This window comes from Dermacentor variabilis, chromosome 2, assembly GCF_050947875.1.
Source record: "Dermacentor variabilis isolate Ectoservices chromosome 2, ASM5094787v1, whole genome shotgun sequence".
NCBI lineage: Eukaryota > Metazoa > Arthropoda > Arachnida > Ixodida > Ixodidae > Dermacentor > Dermacentor variabilis.
The window spans coordinates 6,630,727-6,650,106 of NC_134569.1; the positions used below are offsets into that span (position 1 = coordinate 6,630,727).

The 19,380-nt window shown below is 46.0% G+C and overlaps 2 protein-coding genes across 5 annotated transcripts in view; one reads left to right on the forward strand and one right to left on the reverse strand.

Moving 5' to 3' along the window:
- The window catches only part of Nost (Nostrin), a 109,136-nt gene extending 105,278 nt beyond the window's left edge, over window positions 1-3,858 (reverse strand). For all 4 annotated transcript variants that reach the window (XR_012825844.1, XR_012825845.1, XM_075679571.1 and 1 more), the window contains exon 1: window positions 3,712-3,858. Coding sequence is in view for 2 of the 4 variants with exons in the window: in XM_075679571.1 (XP_075535686.1) it covers window positions 3,712-3,765 (54 nt within the window). In the remaining 2 variants the exon portion in view is untranslated. The remainder of the gene's footprint in view (window positions 1-3,711) is intronic.
- A 143-nt stretch (window positions 3,859-4,001) lies between these two features.
- p23 (cytosolic prostaglandin E synthase) overlaps window positions 4,002-19,380 on the forward strand; it is a 71,804-nt gene continuing 56,425 nt past the window's right edge. The window contains exon 1 of the mRNA XM_075679575.1: window positions 4,002-4,140. Coding sequence (XP_075535690.1) covers window positions 4,115-4,140 — 26 coding nt within the window. The 5' untranslated portion in view covers window positions 4,002-4,114. The remainder of the gene's footprint in view (window positions 4,141-19,380) is intronic.

Here is a 19,380-nt window from a genome sequence, read left to right on the forward strand (position 1 = left end):
TTCTTCAAAAGCCCAGTAAAGTTGCTGAGATTGGTAACCTGTGCAAGAAATATGGATAGTCAGTCTACACTCTTGATGAAGCTCTTAACCAGCCAGTCAAGGTCATGTCCCCAGGGCCCTACATCTAGATGCCATAGAAATGCTGAACGCATCCTGAAACAAAGATAAACATTTCCTTTTGTTCAGCGGATGCCTCCAAAGATGAAGTGTGGAATGCCAGCTCAGCCTTTTGGCCATCGGTGCAGGCCTTGTGCCAAATGTCGACAGACACGGAGTGACTTTTTTGCTGCTGGCGATAGTGCAGACATGTCAGAGAACATTTTTTATGAAGAAATTGGTACAGAGATGCAACAACTTCCACATATGGCATGGAGGCCTCCAGTCAAGATGATGATCAGGAAACCAGAAAGCCTGGAACTGCACCCCATCGATTTCATGGAAAGACCACACAATGTGTGGTCTTCCCATTTTTTCCATTTTTGTAGGAGTTGCAACTATTGCAATGGTCCACCTCTACAGTGCACAATCTGGTTCTTATGTACCGCGGCACACATCCCCGTGTTATCCCGCCACAACTGCCATGCCGTCGTATAGAGGGGCAGGCGACAACAGACGCAGCCGGCAGCAACAGCGGTCGGCACAGGTGCATTCCCCCACTGCGCATGTGTGGCGCGTGGTGAAGTCACGTGTCCTTTCTTTCATCTGTGTCCTACTATTGTTTGTCATCTTTTTTGTTAACTTTACCAATGTTAGTCAGCCCAGATACCCCCCTACGAGACCACGCATACGGCTCATTGAAACAGGTCTGCAGGAATATTTTTCGAGGGGGGGGGGGGGGGGCAACCCAAGGTAACTTTTCTCTGCAAATGAGGGAGGGGGGGGGGGTACCTTTACTAGCACAAATGCGGAGAATGCTCACCGTTTGCCATAAAGACGCGTAAACTTGCAAAAGAGAAATGCACCTCTCCATTAATTGACAAACAAGGAACCACATCAAATGGACTGGCGCAGGAAAGAAGCGCAAGAACACTGCCAATAACATGTAAAAAAGTGAAAGTGTAAAATAAAGATTTCTAGTAGCATTTATTGAATTAGCTCTGGAAGCTGGATGCCGGTTAAATTTGTACCTCGCCTCGGGCACAAGCCTGCAGGTCTGTCAGGTAAACAGCTGAGCTGTAAAGACTAATAAGCTCTACTAGAAAATTTACACCACTGAAAAAAAAAAAAAAAAAACACAGTGAAAGTTTATCAATTGTGCAATATTGAGGTTAGACTAATATAATTTTGGTCAGTTGTCAAACATACTGTAGTGTATCAAAACAGAGCTTTAGTGCAGGGATTAATTTGCCTATATCATGACAGTGACAATCTTGCCTGTTGCCAACATTTGATGGTTGCCGCCAGTCTTTGTCTCAGTGTGCTTTAGCATGTGGCGATGCATGGGTTAAGGGGAACCATACACACCAGTCATTCAGTTCGATGCAGATCATTATTGGCACTACTCAATGAGTGTTCTGGGCCCTTTTTTCCTCTTCAGTTCCTGTTAAGGTGGTGAAAGGGTGTGTGCCACTGCCTGTTTCATTGGCTCAGGACCTGCTGCAAAGCCTAGTTCGAAGAGTCTTTTTAATCAAAACTGCTTCCATAGACAGTCAATGACACAGTCTCCCTTTGTCACAATCACTGTCAGGCACTTTGTGTTGTATTTTGATTCATGCTCGCACTTTGTATTGCAAATTTTAATGCTTACTCTCGTACTGGAGATTTCACAACAGTGTGTATGTCTGAGGTTGTCAGCATACTCTTTCATCGCTGCTTTGCATTGATGATCGTCAGTCGTGGTGGTGGCTCCCATTTTGATAATGTCGCTTGGCAACAGACCTATATATCTTCCTGACCAAATATCATGCTTTGTGGTGTGCTGCATGTGGCGAGGTGGAGCGTCTACCAACAGTCGGCAAGGCGTGCTTCTAGTTAATTATTGAGCTTTCTTTCTTTTCCTTTTTCAATATCTACAGCTTGAATTGACTTAACAAGCAGTTTCATGAAGCTTTCCAGAGCCATATGCTCGAGGCTAGTGTGAAATCGAAACTATAGACTGCTAACTGCTGAGGCCAACACAAACAGGACACTATACATACGAACACTTCTGCAAATCAGCAGACACTGCTGAAAATGCAAAAGCGAGAGTAGGTATAATATTACTCCTTTGTTGAACCAAAACTTTCCAAACGCCGCACATGCCATGCTTTCCACACCATTCAAATGTTGCCTAAAGATGTCGCTGTGATTTCAAAGCAACGCGCAACGAAAAAAAAGAATGAAAATTGGAAACGGAAGCCATTAACCAAAAATACAGAACGGCCGGTGCACGAATCTACTGAGCACAGGCAGAGGGCCGGAAGCAGGCTTTTCATGCTTGCACCGGTGGCGAGTTCACGCCACGTTGGTTTTCTATCGCCACCACCACATTTTTCCTTCCTCCAGGATCGTCCACATCTCTCCAGAGCCGATCAGCAAGCAGCGACAGGTGATCGCGGGCGTCAGATGGCGCGAGGCGGTCGTCCGAATCGCGGACGGCGAACGCGTGCACCACCACCCTGCGAGCCAGTTTCCTACAATCCTCGTATCCTCTTTATTTCACCGCGTTCTGGCGCAGGCATGCAAAGAAAGACGGAGAGGGCAGCTACCACTTACTAAACATTTTGGCCATTTCAACCGGACAAGAAAGAGAGCGCTTGTCGCTAGTCTCGCCATCTGGGGGTCGCGTGAAAGCCGCTGCGCCACCCGCGAAGAGGCGAATTAATTTTAACCTCTCGACGTCGAGGAGGTCCAGCAGAATGGGAGATCAAAATAATCGTTAGAACGACGTTCGCTTTCAACGGAGCGAGCAGTAAAGCGCCTGATCCCGGCTCGCTTTCGTGACAGATCACGATACACGCCACAAACGAAAGAAAGAAAGCCATGGGAGGAGGCGGCGAGGGCACGACCGGTTTTTTTTTTTTTTTGTCTACACCGAGCGAAAAATGAAAAAAAAAAGAAAACAAAAGACAACTGCGGAAAAAGCTTAGCCCCCGCCGAGGATGCGGTTGGATGACCGTTAGCGGTACAACAGCACGCGGCTGTCAACATCGCAACCACAAGTGCAAGTCACAATTCAACCACGAACACAATCCGTCTGCCAAAGTAGTTCTAATTGTCTCTAACGCCTCATTTCTGACTCGGGAGCCACAATCAAGCATACGGTCTGAAGCGCCAGGGTCCAGCTGGACCGCGGATGCTCACGAGGTCACGAGCGCACTGACTCGAAACGTGCCTTATGCTGTTGTTTGCAAGAGAAGTGTGGCCGTGGCGATGAGCAGCACCACGTAGCAGCACCGGTGAATTACACATACGACGAAACCGGAAATTACAGAAGCGAACGTTTCCAGCATCCATGGGTTCGGAGGATCGGCAGTGCAATGTCGGTTGATGTACAAGTACGACCACAGGCTCTGTCGATTGGCTACCGCGCGGCAACCAAAGGAAGACAGGATACTACGGTCACGCGGTCTCTACTCCGTTAATTTTTAGACACTGCTACGAAACGATGAGAGCAGCATTCAACTCGCGCAGAGCGACAGCGATCAAGCTTCCGATATCACCTACAGAGAAAGGCACAAAATAAATTTCGCGATTAAACGACGATCACAATATGTTCGAGATTAAACTCACCCAGAATGCATCCCTGAATGAACTCATAACCGCCTGAGGAGTCTGAGTTGTCATGAGGAGGTGAGAATCACCATTAGAAACCGGAACATTTTCAGCACAAGTGCTTTATAATACAGTGTGACTAGTAAAAGAGAGCAGAAAAGCGTCTGCTTAAATCAGCCCCGCACAAAACAATTTTTTTATCGGTTTAAAAGAAAAAACATAAAATAACACAAAAGAACTCACAAATTATTAGTTTATTATTAAAAGTAGTTGCTTTGTTTTTTAACTAACCTATATTTTTAACTTTCTGCGATACTGTTGTGTAGGGAGCAGGGCACAAACGCGTGCACAGACACACGAGTGGCGAGGGAGCGGGTGAAGCTATTAGTCAGCGTGAGAGCAGCATCGCCAAGTGTGAAGGATGACAGGCGAAGCCGCAACCACACCGTAAGTATGAATGAACATGCCGCAAAACTGATTAATTGGCTTTTATTCGAAGGTAGTGCCTACATGGCTTTTGCAGGGCGTAACTTTTGTCTTCAGAAAAAGAACGGCTTGGTGAAAGTTATCGACGAGTATCGTGGCTCCACCTGCGCGTTTGTTCGAGAAGGTTCGCGCTCAGTCGCCCATGCGACTAGGCCTAGTTTCCTTTTCTCGCGGTAATATGTAATGTCGCACTGTTTGTGTTATAATAAAACTTATGTCACTACTGTGATCATTATAATGGGAGCTTACGGCAGGTAGTTATGAACAGAGTTCGCATCTCGACCGCGTTGTTCGAACACCCGGCGCACAAGACCGCTTTAGTAAGACGCTTCGCCGGTGTGACTTGTAGGCTCCCGGTACAAGACCTTAAAACATTAAACGATTTCATATTCCTTGATTTAAATTACTTGGCGTTTGCAATAGGTGCTTCTGCATGCCTTCGTTATCAGCTAGTAGCTTGTCGCAGTCGCGCGACACTTGGTGAGCAGTGTGTGCTGAATAGTTCCAGAATCGAGAAGCACTGTTGAAGGCCGGCTTCGTAATGATTCAGCTTTTGTACCTCGACAATGGTTCTTCGATCGATAGTGACATTCATAGAACAGATACCTTCGAATAATCTGCGTCTGTTACCGAACCCCAGTGCCTCTTTAGTTGATTGCGACAACCCACATGCCGCTCGCATGAGCCATTGTTTTTTCTACGTATAGGGGCGTATATCTGCTGACAAATTCGTAGGATAGTAATGATTATGCGTTGGTTGTCACTGAAACAGGATTGTTTTTAGCTGCAGGAGGCATAGCTCGCTGATGCCATTTCTTGATAGACGGGCCTTCATTAATACTGGCACTGCAACAGTGCATTGATCAGTGAATACTTCTGTGCAATACCGAATTTTTATGCAGATGCTAAAGTGCCTCATAGTTGATGTATTCATTTTGAGTGAAGTTGTTTCGGAAAAGTATCGAATGTAATCGGTTGTAAAGGGTTTAAGAGTAAGGCTAGACTGGACATCCAAACAGTTACATATAATTTTTATCGGGGAGGAGTTAAGGTGCCTGTAAGGAGGCTACATTGACCTTCAGATGTGCAAGATCATAGCATGAACCTATTCTGCACTTGAGTTTGGGATCCACTAGAGCGCAGGTTCAAGTATTGACATGCGTTTTCAGAGTTGTAGGACCACACTCTCCTGGCACGTAACTTGACAAGTCTCGGAATATCAAACCTTGTGATGTCATGGCAGAGTTTGCTCATGTCATGGCCCAGGTATTACATTTCTCATTTTAAACATGTATGCAACTCCTCTGGCTGTGCTCGCATGTGGGTGCCAGGGATGGACCCAAAGTCCATCCATATCCTTCTGGGCGATGATATATGAGCATTATAGTAAATTATTTAGGGTGCCTTGATGCTTGACAGTATTCTATTTAGGGTTTAGAGGGTTTGGACATTCATTTAAAGGGACAAACAACCGCTCGGAACATTAATAGAGATAACCCCACTGATGGAATGATTCCCTATCGTAGTGGCTAAAACGAGCCATGTTTTTCTAATTAAGCATGAATTTATATTTTGAAATAATCACTAAAAGTCGCGAAAAATGACCTTTGGCACCCCACACGGCAAAAACATAAAGCTACATAAGAGGGCCACCAAGTGACCCTTCTACTAGTGTATGCGGTTCCTGGTCTTTTGATTAGTATTGAACTGCACTATTCTTTTCATTATTATAAGGTTTTCTTGACTTAAAATGAGCAAAAAAGTGGCGCTGCCTTCGTTTTCAATGAGTTGGCTTGGCTCGTCTATTGTCAGAATGACGATGGGGGCCAGCCAGCCATCATGTAGACGTGTACTTGGGGGAAAATGCGGTACAAATTTATAAAAAAATGTCTGTGCAACAACGCAAACTTATTGCACCAGCTTTTTATGTTAAAAAGTGGTTGAAAAGGTCAAAAACGTAAGTGGTTAACCACAGTTGCACTCGCTCCTGTGAAAGCAAAACGATGGGTGGCTTTCACAATTTGTGAGGCGGCCTGTCAACATCGTTCTCACTTCTCAGCATTGCTGGAGGAGGGCTCCTACTTTTTTTGAGGCTGCCCAGATCGAAAAGTTCTGCTTACTAAATATCCATGCACTTTTAGAAGTAACCACAGCAGATGTAAACACTACCAAGGGGGACCTTTGTGTTGCGCCATAAAAAACTAGGTCCTTAAATATTGGTTGTCAGTCCCTTCAATAAATAAAGAAAATTCCCAGGCAAGAGCACTCCTTTAAGGGTATAAAAGTAACCAGTGGAGTTGTTGCCATTTTCTGGCTATGGCCAACCCTTTTTCCTTGAATAATAACTTAGGATTAAATAAAATAAAGTATAATTGCATTGGGTAATGCTTAATAAGCACATTACTTTCACACTGAGTTAAAGTCTGTTTCAAATAGTTAATTGAAACAAAGTACGTAGATATCTGACGCATGCAGGTTTCAGATGCACAAATAAGTTGCAAATAGACAACACTAAAACTGTTAATTCAGCATCTCCCCATTGGTGTACACCTATGCAGCTAGAGAGTGTGCTTTTTAGCATGGCTGGCAACACCTTTCCTTTTGGGTGGTGGGGACTTGTGTGGCCCCAACATTCCCAAGTCAGTGCCCTTTTCAGAGGTGAAAAGAGAAAAAGAAAAAAGTTTGATGAGAGTACGTGCAGCTTCAGGTAATTTAGGAATGCAGTAGCCTCTGTGCAAACTCTTACGCCTGAAATACAAGTCAATGCATCGCAGAGAGCTCGCAAAAATCAGTTTTTCGTATGGAAACTGAAAAAACGTTGCCATTATTGCTCAGCAGAAGTGACGTACAGTGAAGAATGTGGAGAACCAGTGCCTGTGCTGTCTGCTTTCCTTGCTAGTATTCCGTTAGTGTATCAGCGAACAGGTCCCACACGTCTGCTAGCCACAGAATTAGTATACTTTTTTAGCTGCTTTGTTGGCTGTGATGCCGTTGCGCACCCGCAGTGTCTTTTTAATGTGAAGTATATTCTCGCAGTCCAGCCAGTTTTCTCTACCTGGCTGTCTAGGTTCAACAGCAGGGCCTCTATGCGTTCTGCCTCCGCTCGAAAAAGAGCGCATTCGGGTGGCCAAGCTAAAGGTGCAGCATAGTATGGCTTAACGTGGATGCGATCCATGCGTGGCACAGTTACACTAAATAGGCGAAAATTAGATGCTCCACAGGCTAGTGTGGCTGGCGCAGGAATAGAACAGGGTGAATGGTGCACTAGCTTGGCTGACCAGCACCTTGCTGTTTGTGTTCACTGAAACGAGCGTGTTGAGCTTGCACCTTCGACAAAGTGCTCACTTGCCGTGTGCTTGTCCACTAGCACTGTGGCAACAACTGATCACTGCTCTGCTGTTGGTCACATTTAAAAAGGAGGGTAAAGTTTTTGGCGATCTTAACGTCTCCAGCATGACGTATCTACCTTCACCGGTCGCTGCCTGGCATGCTGGAAGCGCCAGACTTGTCGACCGATCAGACTACCGCCATCTGTAGTAAATGATGATTAGCAGCTGAGGCTTGGCATGGCTGGGCTAGAGGGGCTCGGTGCTAAGTGTGCGTTAACTTTCATCCAGACAGGCTGGCTTGCAGCCATGATAAAGCTTCACCCATTTCGCTTCGGTGGCATTGCATTCTTGCATGGCTTGCCACCATATCTACGGCATTGCCGCTGCGTTGCATTCTCCTTCGTGTCAAATACAGCATGCAGTTCCTGCTCGTTTCTGGCACTGTGTCGGAGAGTATTTCGTTCGGCTACTTTGACACGTTTGATGTAGAGACGCATGAAATACCTTGAAGGTGATGCACTACCGGACGTGATTGCTTGAGAATATCGCCCTTAAATACAACTTGCCTTTTAATGTTACCTTTAGTTTTCGTGTGCCATCACGGCATCTAGTACTTATAGTCGCCCAAGAAAGCGTTTGCCAAGCAGATCTTGATGGGTAAGTGACTGTGCTGATGAAATGTAGCTTGTGCAGTTTACATGCTTTGTGCGCATTGGTTGGTCCACGTTGCACTTGCGAGCTGCATGCTTTCACTCTGAAAGCTGGGACAAGAAAGATGTACAGTCAACGACCGATTTTTCGGACTCTCTGGGGAATGTAAAAATGTCCGAAAATTCAGGCAGACCAAAAAAATGAATGCATGCAAAAAACGCACTTTTTTCCTTGGATCTAGAGGTAAAGGGCGAAGTACCAGGCTTCCGAAACCCTGCCAAAGCATCAGTGAAGTGGCTATAAAAAGAGGCGTTCAAAAACTGTATGTAGCCGACTGCTGGTTTATTATGTACATGTGCATCGTCGGGCAGCCGGTGTTATTGCTGCAGTGGCTTGAACTTGTTGATTGTTGTTTGAGCGGCGTTCCAGTTGCATGCAATCATATTCGCCTCAATCTGAGCAAGGGTCCTGTCAGCACTGTACACCGACGAAAGAGTCAACAGTGCTCGCATCAACTCGGCGCTTGTAGGCAGCGCAGGCATTGGCTCCTCATTTTCATCGGAGTCTTCTGAATCCCCCACAACCTGACGGACTATTTCCTCGTCAGTCAGTTCTGCGCAGAAGTCGAGCTCGTTGTCAGCGTCAACAAACTGTTCAAAAGTTATTCCCGCGGGTATGGAAACCCCAGCAGAGCGGAGCCAATGCCGAACTCCTTGCTCATGTCAGCCTGCGATCGGCCACTCACGACTTGCTTAATAATGGCGGCTTTCTTCTCCATCGTTAACCGACGGTACTGCTTTCCGCGCTTCGATGCCATCGGCGAGGACGAAGACGGAGTGGGGGCCATCGAAGGCAAGCGAAATCCTCAAGTTGCGAACAGTGGAGTTCGCTGAAGAGCGTCGAAGCACCTAGGCTTAGCGTCGCAGAACACACTTGACACAACAGCACAACCACACACCACGCTCGCCAACGTGGCCTGCGCAAACAAACGAAATGGCGCCGCTCCGGAAACTCCGCCAAAGGCGGAAGTGCAGCGATGAACACAGCCAGCGTGGCAGACCAAATCGGTGTGTGACGGCTAGATTCGGCTAGTTGTGGTTCAAAGCGGTGATATGCTTCGGCTGCAAGTAGACTTCCTTCGCAAGGGCGCTGCGCGAGGAGCCAAAGAACCTTCCGTCGCGTCAAAAAGTCCGGAAAATTGGACGGCGGGGGGGTTCGAGCGTTCGATTCTATGGGGCTCGTGGTAGTGCCGCGAAGACGTCCGAAATATCAGGCGTGTCCAAAAATTTGGGCGTTCGAAAATTCAGTCATTGACTGTATTCGGCCTTCCTCTACTCGGACTTGTGTTCCGCGCAGTCATTGCTCGTGTTTGAGTACGTATTCAAGCACCTGGTGGCCACATAACACGTCAGTGTTCTTGCAGCAGCTTAAATTGCGAGCGCAACTGAGACATTCTTCATTATTCGCCATATCCGCATTGCTACTGCTTTGCCACCAAGTGCATGAGTTCGCATAGGCAGCTATTTAATAGCTGCTAATAACTAAATTGGGCAATTACTAGACCTGCGGCTTTGCCAAGATTGCTTTGACAATATATGCTATGCAACTATGGTGAATTTAGCCGATGTGACATTTCGTTGCAGTTGGCCTTTTGTGGTGCCGTACAGGTCTACTTCATAATGCAGAAAAGTTGTCTATATATATATGCCAACTGTTCAACAGTAATGTTTTTAGAACCATGAGCACCAAAATTTGTAACTTGAGATATATCAGCATTGCCATTTGTTGGGCGTGTTCTTACATTGAAAGCATATTTAGCACCAGCGAAATAGTTCAGAAGGGAGACCAAATGAGCTAACTTCAAGAACTTTATTTTCAGGAAACAACCGCTTATTTAACCCATGCACATCATCCAAATTTTTAACCATTCAACAAATTGTCTCCTTATCTAACAAGTCGACCGAAGGGGCACTAACACACGTATCACTACTGCGACAGATACCGTGTGCCTCAATAATTTCTCACACACCTTTATCTTCGTGCTTCGCAAGAACACTGCAGGTCACATACACCAGTGCACAGCCGCATTCCGGACAGTGAGTTGGCACATGACCGTATTGCTTATTTCTCACGTTTAGATTATGTTCTCGTAACCGTTCATTAAGACACGTTCCTGTCTGTCCCATGTATTTTTTTCCCACAGGACAGCAGAATCTCGTAAACAATAGCTTCTGCGCAACCCACTGGTGCTTTACAATGATATGTAGAACATCCGACAGCTGGCCTGTGGTAAGGGTCCGTTAACCGACATACTTTCACAAGTTTTTCTGGTGCTGAATAGACCACTTTCGTGTCCACACGGCTAGCCTTTTTTTCTTTTTTCAGCCTATGTGCCGTTCTATGCAGATAGGGCACTGCCGCTACCTTCCCTCTGTGTTCCATCCGTTGATTTGCCTTGTCCCGAGTTCTACTGAACCATAAGAGTCGTATAGATCTCATGGAGGCAAGATTTCTTTAATGCCTTTCCAAAGCACAAATTGGCAATGCCCGCACACGAGGGCTGGACCCTCCTGCGTGTAGCCGTGCATGGCTTAGCCATGTCAGGGGAAAGGGGATTGTGGGGGTTGAGCTAATGCTGGGTGTTCGGACCGTTAAGGCCCCCCAGCGGAGGCAACACACCTCCTTGGCCTCTGCTTCACGTAGACTTCATCTGCAGGCTGACCCACCTGGGGAAAATCAGCAGTCGCCTTTTCCTGTCCTCCTCTCCGATCTTCGTCTTTCTCTCTTGCCTTTTTCATCTTTCCTGTCTTCTCTTCACTTATCACATCCGAGTTTCCCGGCGGCAAGGGTTAACATTGTGTGGCTAATCAGTCTTGGTTATGCTGTATTTTTTAGCAAGGGTTAACATTGTGTGCCTAGCCAGTCTTTGTTATGCTGTATTTGGTTGTATGCTTGTATGTATCTGTCAATACATACAAGCATTTGTCTCGCAAACCAGATTTATTTCAAGGGAATTTCCCACGTCTCAATAATTTCTCTCGTCGTATACAAGTGCTGATTGCCGTGTTATAGTTTGTTAACGAAGCTTCCCCTCAAGTCTAAATATTTTAAGGCAGTTTTCCTAGTCTATAAAGCCGCTAGAGTTCACGCTGCTCCTCTGGCGGCCATTTTTCAAAGAAATTATGCCTTCCAACCACTCAGAATGCCGGTGACAACTTCACGTTTGATCAATTCTGGATATTGTAAATAGTAAACAGCTACTTTTGCTTACATGATGCTACTTTTGCTACTTTTACTGCCGCGGACAACATCAGTCCCTTTCCACATAACTATGAGGCTCGGAGCAGGAGCTTTGGCGCTTGAAAGTAACCGTTGGCTTGACGAACCAACCGACTGAGCTACCTTTCCGGGCAACATTGAAGGATCACGAGTTCAAATCACATGTTATGTTCCTTTTTTTTTCCTTTTTTTTCCTTTTAATGTATTTTCCTTCCTTTTATCACTGTACGGAAACCCTCCTAAAAAAAAAAATTATATATCCTCAATTATGTGTGGCCACACATGTGCAGGTCATAAATACCAGGTTCTCTAGCCGAGTGCCATCCATGCGGTATAACCGAGCTCAGATTGGTCCACCTTGGCTGATCAAATAGGGCACCACTGTAGGTTAAATGAGGCGTACAACTCCTGCGGGACCCGCCGTGGTTGCTCAGTGGTCATGGTGTTAGACTGCTGAGCACGAGGTCGCGGGATCGGACCCCGGCCACGGCGGCCGCATTTCGATGGGGGCGAAATGCGAAAACACCAGTGTACTTAGAATTAGGTGCACGTTAAAGAACCCCAGGTGGTCGAAATTTTCAGAGTCCTCCACTACGGCGTGCATAATCAGAAAGTGGTTTTGTCACGCAAAACACCATAGTTCAATTTTTAATTTAACTCCTGCGGGGACGGTAGAGTATCCGTCTCCAGTGCAAGAGGACCGTGATTCAAATCCCGGTGCCGCGCAATTCTCCACCGGGAAATACAAAAAAAAAAAAAAACCGTGTGTTGAGAAAATTGCACAAACAGGCCTGGAGTGCGGCCTGATCCCGGTGACCAGAACCGGTAACGCACTCTCTCACCAGAGCAGGATTGGCCACCCTGGTGCAGTACTTGGCCACAACCTCCTATATGAATACAACAATCAAACCCCGGCCCTCAGTCCCCAGCAGCCGCGAAGCAACTGACCACGGCGGCGGTCAGATCTGTAACGCTGCAGAGGGTGCTAAGAATACCTGGCTCCGGACAGGCCGCCATTGGAATCTGAACCTGGCAACGTTTAACGTTAGAACGCTATCTAGTGAGGCGAGTCTAGCAGTGTTATTGGAGGAATTAGAGGGTAGTAAATGGGATATAATAGGGCTCAGTGAGGTTAGGAGGACAAAAGAAGCATATACAGTGCTAAAAAGCGGGCATGTACTGTGTTACCGGGGCTTAGCGGAGAGACGAGAACTAGGAGTCGGATTCCTGATTAATAAGGAAATAGCTGGTAACATACAGGAATTCTATAGCATTAACGAGAGGGTGGCAGGTCTTGTTGTGAAACTTAATAAGAGGTACAAATTGAAGGTGGTACAAGTCTATGCCCCTACATGCAGTCATGATGACCAGGAAGTCGAAAGCTTTTATGAAGACGTGGAATCGGCGATGGGTAAAGTCAAAACAAAATACACTATACTGATGGGCGACTTCAATGCCAGGGTAGGCAAGAAGCAGGCTGGAGACAAGTCAGTGGGGGAATATGGCATAGGCTCTAGGAATAGCGGAGGAGAATTATTAGTAGAGTTTGCAGAACAGAATAATATGCGGATAATGAACACCTTTTTCCGCAAGCGGGTTAGTCGAAAGTGGACGTGGAGGAGCCCGAATGGTGAGACTAGAAATGAAATAGACTTCATACTCTGCGCGAACCCTGGCATCATACAAGATGTAGACGTACTCGGCAAGGTACGCTGCAGTGACCATAGGATGGTAAGAACTCGAATTAGCCTAGACTTGAGGAGGGAACGGAAGAAACTGGTACACAAGAAGCCAATCAATGAGTTAGCGGTAAGAGGGAAACTAGAGGAATTCCGGATCAAGCTACAGAACAGGTATTCGGCTTTAACTCAGGAAGAGGACCTTAGTGTTGAAGCAATGAACGACTATCTCATGGGAACCATTAAGGAGTGCGCAATAGAAGTCGGTGGTAACTCCGTTAGACAGGAAACCAGTAAGCTATCGCAGGAGACGAAAGATCTGATCAAGAAACGCCAATGTATGAAAGCCTCTAACCCTACAGCTAGAATAGAACTGGCAGAACTTTCTAAGTTAATCAACAAGCGTAAGACAGCGGACATCAGGAACTATAATATGGATAGAATTGAACAGGCTCTCAGGAACGGAGGAAGCCTAAAAACAGTGAAGAAGAAACTAGGAATAGGCAAGAATCAGATGTGTGCGTTAAGAGACAAAGCCGGCAATATCGTTACTAATATGGATGAGATAGTTCAAGTGGCTGAGGAGTTCTATAGAGATTTATACAGTACCAGTGGCACCCACGACGATAGTGGAAGAGAGAATAGCCTAGAGGAATTCGAAATCCCACAGGTAACACCAGAAGAAGTAAAGAAAGCCTTAGGAGCTATGCAAAGGGGGAAGGCAGCTGGGGAGGATCAGGTAACAGCAGATTTTTTGAAGGATGGTGGTCAGATTGTTCTAGAGAAACTGGCCACCCTGTATACGCAATGCCTCATAACCTCGAGCGTACCGGAATCTTGGAAGAACGTTAGCATAATCCTAATCCATAAGAAAGGGGACGCCAAAGACTTGAAAAATTATAGACCGATCAGCTTACTGTCCGTTGCCTACAAAGTATTTACTAAGGTAATCGCAAATAGAATCAGGAACACCTTAGACTTCTGTCAACCAAAGGACCAGGCAGGATTCCGTAAAGGCTACTCAACAATAGACCATATTCACACTATCAATCAAGTGATAGAGAAATGTGCAGAATATAACCAACCCTTATATATAGCTTTCATTGATTACGAGAAAGCGTTTGATTCAGTCGAAACCTCAGCAGTCATGGAGGCATTACGGAATCAGGGTGTAGATGAGCCATATGTAAAGATACTGGAAGATATCTATAGCGGCTCCACAGCCACCGTAGTCCTCCACAAAGAAAGCAACAAAATCCCTATAAAGAAAGGCGTCAGACAGGGAGATACGATATCTGCAATGCTATTCACAGCATGTTTACAGGAGGTATTCAGAGGCCTGGAGTGGGAAGAATTGGGGATAAAAGTTGATGGAGAATACCTTAGCAACTTGCGATTCGCTGATGATATTGCCTTGCTTAGTAACTCAGGAGACCAATTGCAATGCATGCTCACTGACCTGGAGAGGCAAAGCAGAAGGGTGGGTCTGAAAATTAATCTGCAGAAAACTAAAGTAATGTTTAACAGGCTCGGAAGAGAACAGCAGTTTACGATAGGTAGCGAAGCACTGGAAGGGGTAAGGGACTACATCTACTTAGGGCAGGTAGTGACCACGGATCCGGATCATGAGACTGAAATAACCAGAAGAATAAGAATGGGCTGGGGTGCGTTTGGCAGGCATTCTCAAATCATGAACAGCAGGTTGCCACTATCCCTCAAAAGGAAAGTGTATAACAGCTGTGTGTTACCAGTACTCACATATGGGGCAGAAACCTGGAGACTTACGAAAAGGGTTCTGCTGAAATTGAGGACGACGCAACGAGCTATGGAAAGAAGAATGATGGGTGTGACATTAAGGGATAAGAAAAGAGCAGATTGGGTGAGGCAACAAACGCGGGTAAACAACATCTTAGTTGAAATCAAGAAAAAGAAATGGGCATGGGCCGGACATGTAATGAGGAGGGAAGATAACCGATGGTCACTAAGGGTTACGGACTGGATTCCAAGGGAAGGGATGCGTAGCAGGGGGCGGCAGAAAGTTAGGTGGGTGGATGACATTAAGACGTTTGCAGGGACAACATGGCCACAATTAGTACATGACCGGGGTAGTTGGAGAAGTATGGGAGAGGCCTTTGCCCTGCAGTGGGCGTAACTAGGCTGATGATGATGATGATGATGATTTGGTTATAGCAGCAATGTAGGGATGGCGTAGGCAGGGCTTCTCTTGAAGGAACCTTTGTCACATACCCCTGTTGTGCTCCATGGTGGGTGGTTGGCATTGCTGCCAAAGACCCCATCAATACTTATGGAAAATGCTTTTTCAAGCTCCCTGGTCGCCCCCAGAAACGAGGGCGCACTGAAGATGTCTTTCAGCTTTTCAGACGCCAAGTCCGCAACTTCCCACGTTACCATGTAGTTCACTCAGAAAAACCCGACAAACCAGTGTGCACCATCCTTGTATCAGTCTTTGATGTTTTTGGTCCCGGTTATAAGGCGACGAGGATGGCAAGCGGTGATCTCCTCCTGGAGCTCCGCGATCAGAAGCAATACCAGGCTGTCTACCAACCGGGCAAACCGGGAATTCTCGGGGATCTTGAGTAGTCTAGAAAAACTCGGGGAACTTGTGCCTCTATCAGGGAAAATTAGCTGTAATTTTATTGAAAATGTCGAAAGTTGCAGTAATGCTGGCTCAAGTAGCAGACAGGAATCGTAATGAATCGTCTTTGACGCCCTGTTGTCGGCTGGAGTAGTTGCCAGTGTACATTCAACAACCGACTTTCCGGATTCTCGATAATTTGGACGGCTTCGCAACACCAGCACATACCCCATAGAGTCAATGTATCAGAACGTCTGAAATTTCGGGCGCAAGACCTCTTTGCCGTCCGATTTTCTGGACATTTTGCCCTGATCGCAGGTCCGAAACTTCATTAATCAAAGCCACCACCACTGCCATTTTGATTACCTCGTCGCCTCGAACCGGTCATCTCGTACGCAGATCTGCTGGCAGCCGTAGCCACCACTGCGGCAACGCTACACCTAGCTGCTTCGACGTTAGCTATTAAGCTTCTTGCCATTGGGTGCCGCATTTTTTATTGAAAGCATTCGCTGTTGTCAGCAAAGGCATAGACTCCGCCTTTGTGGTCCTCGTGATTGGCTTAGAAGCTTGGAAAACACGGTGCGTTGCATAATGCTAGTTCCTGAAAGTCAGTTTCGCCTCTGTACAGAAATGTTACTTGGTGAAGCGTACGCAAAAGTATTGCAGTGAAGCATAACAAGCGTGGGAAGGGGCTATTGCAACGGGATACAGTATGGTATTCCTTAATTATACACGCGTGCACCCGGTATTTCCTTTCACAGTACGAGCACCAATATGCCTAATACGTGTACCGACAGGCCTGCAGAGCATTTTCGAATGTGCCTGTGGCGGATTGAGCCCTTAAGGGCAGTAAATGACAGGCATTTATTTTTTCCAACTGGCTGATTTTCGGGCATTTTTGTGGCCCCTATGGAGATCGAAAAATCAAATGTGGACTGTGCAACTGACCAAGAAGATGCTTCAAATGGTCCGTGGGGTGAATGCGTGGCGGAAAGAGGACAACAGAAAGGGCCTACACATTGAGGAGAAGGGAAAAGGAAGCATGCCACCGCTTCTTTGAAGGAGCTTGAGCTCAAAAAAACAGTGTTGATTGTCTCCGAGATGCAGGTGTCCCTCATGCAAACCAAAATAAACTCTTTAAAGCAAGGAAACTCAACACTGATGTGTTGTGCGTGGGATAAGAGTATGTTAGGACAGCTGAGGTTGACTTTCCAGCTGCTGAGAGTGAACCTCGCTGGTGACAAAGTTCGGGCCTCATTCCAATGAGCTTGCTATCAATTGATAGAGATAGCTCACATTCGATAATAGTTGCTTCCGTATGCATCTCCTTTTTTATTTGTACATAGAGAATATTTGACTCGATTTGCAGTGGGTTTTACCATATTTTTTTTTTTTGAAGATATTTGCTGTGCATTTTATTAACCCCGCCCTTCTGTTTTATTTTTGAATAAAATCAACACAACTTACTATTCAAACTGGATGAGGTCATTCTTTGTTTTTTAACATGCTTGCCAGGGAGTGACAGCATCGGGCGACATAGTGTCAGCCCGTCTTGACATAAAACGAAGTTCTGTATCACTCGAGGAATTTTGCAAAGGCATTCAGGGAAAACCCGGAAAACTCTGGGAATTTGGAAGTGTCAGCTTGGTAGACACCCTGGATACCCATCTTTGTTTCTACCAGAGATATGGCATTCAACGTAAGTTCTGTCCTGGAGGCACTGGACCAAGCGAAAGACATTGGATCAGTTTTGACTGATACAGTATATTCCAGAAATTTTATTTTTGTTAATTTCGTATAGCCAGGAAAGAAAATGAAGGCCAAATTTCCTTTTCTTGATCTTTGTGCTCAAGCCATATTGTTGGAACGTCAGTGTGATGTGGTGAAATTGTTTGTATTTTCTCATATTAAGAGTTCTCCAATAGCCAAGTTGAGTATTTGGCACTTGTACATTGTAGTTTATTTTTACTAAAAAAAAAATTGGCTAAGCCAGAGCAATTGCCACCAAAATCAGTAATGTCATGGCATTCTGGTGCTGGAACATCGAGGCAATGGTGCCACCTTTCTTTTGTTATAATCTCTTTTCTGTCATATTGAAACTCCTCCAACAGTAAAAGAGTGGCGTTTTCGAAGACAAGGTCTTCTTTGGCAACATCAGATCGATTTGGGGTTAGTCGGATCTTGGTATTTAAACACATTAGTTTCATAAATTAGAGCTTTTGAGGCCTTCCACATAGGACAATGAAAAAGGCATCAAAGTAATGTTTGGAACAGAAGAGATGTGCCAAGTTTATGTATGCCAAGATGTGCCAAGCCTGCCAAAATTATGCCAAGATGTGCCAAGATTAAGCCAAGATGTGCCAAGTCTATGTATGGAGCAGCAGTAAGGCATAACTAGTAAAACAAATGCCGAAGTGAACCAGAGATGTGTACCCCTAAAACTGGAAGTGCGGCTTTACTCAGCGAAAAATGTGAGCAAATCCCAAAAGTAGTGCCGTCAAAAAATGTTAAAGGGCCCTATGAAGAGTGAGATGATACTAAAGCAAGGGCTAACATGGTTTAGATAAAGTTAAAGCAGTGCGACGCATGCACACGACTGCCCATTAATCACCTTGACTTGCTCAACACATAGCTTTGTTTGCCAAGCTACATAGCACAATAACACATGCTTCTGCACCCTGCCTAGCGTACACTGCATTGGGTGTTTTTATTTATCAGCAGACAGCAACCAGTTTGTCCACATTAGAGACCTTTAGCTCAGCAGGCTTACCTTTCACTCTGCTCAATGTCCTCAGTGGAGCGTAACTCGAGAATGTTTAGCCTGGCGATCGTTCATCCATTTAAGTGGAGAGCTTTGCTGTTTCCGCAGAACTACTACGTCAAACAGTTGCTTTTGCTTCGTGTTGTCGATAAATTCGACTTCTCCCTGCCATCTGCTAGCCGCCTGGTTAGCTCAGATGGTAGAGCGGCTGCCCCAGAAAGGCGGTGGTCCCGGGTTCGAGTCCCGGACCAGGACAAATTTTTCTTCAACTATGAGGCTTTTCTTTCGAGGAACCTGTATCGGTTTCCTTTGTAGCAATTGCTACGAACGGAACGGGTGGAGGTCTGATTTTCCCTTTAAAAGACATCACATTTATGCATGTATGCCAGAGCACATGATCTGTGTGTTAATGGACAAAGAACGCTCGCATTTAAGATTCCCCGCGTCTTGTCGCCTCTGATGTTCAATCCGAAAGTCAATGCAGCCCGTTATAGTGTGTAGTGTGAGCTCACGTTAAATCGCCTGTTTGATGTTCTCGAGGTCCATGATCCACTTAACCTCGTCTACAAAAGGCCTCCTTGCTGTTGCATTACGCAGAATCCACAAGCCTTGAGCAGTAAAGCACCTGCAAGGCTTTTTCTCCTGCACAAGTGCTAGCACTGCGTTTGAAGATAATGCTGATGTGCCCGCATTTGCGCTCGTAGCCACCATGTTGGTTTCGCGAAGCCGCTTGTTTGCTGGGCGTGCTCTGTTGGGGTGCACGGGCTAGAGTTTCGTTCCGTAAGCTCGCTGGCTGCCTCGGTGTTCTCAGCATGCGCAGTGGTGTCTCCGCTCCACTTGGCAACCTGTAAACCCGCTTCAGGGTCTCTTATAACATGCAGCTGGGAGGTGTTACACCTCACTTTG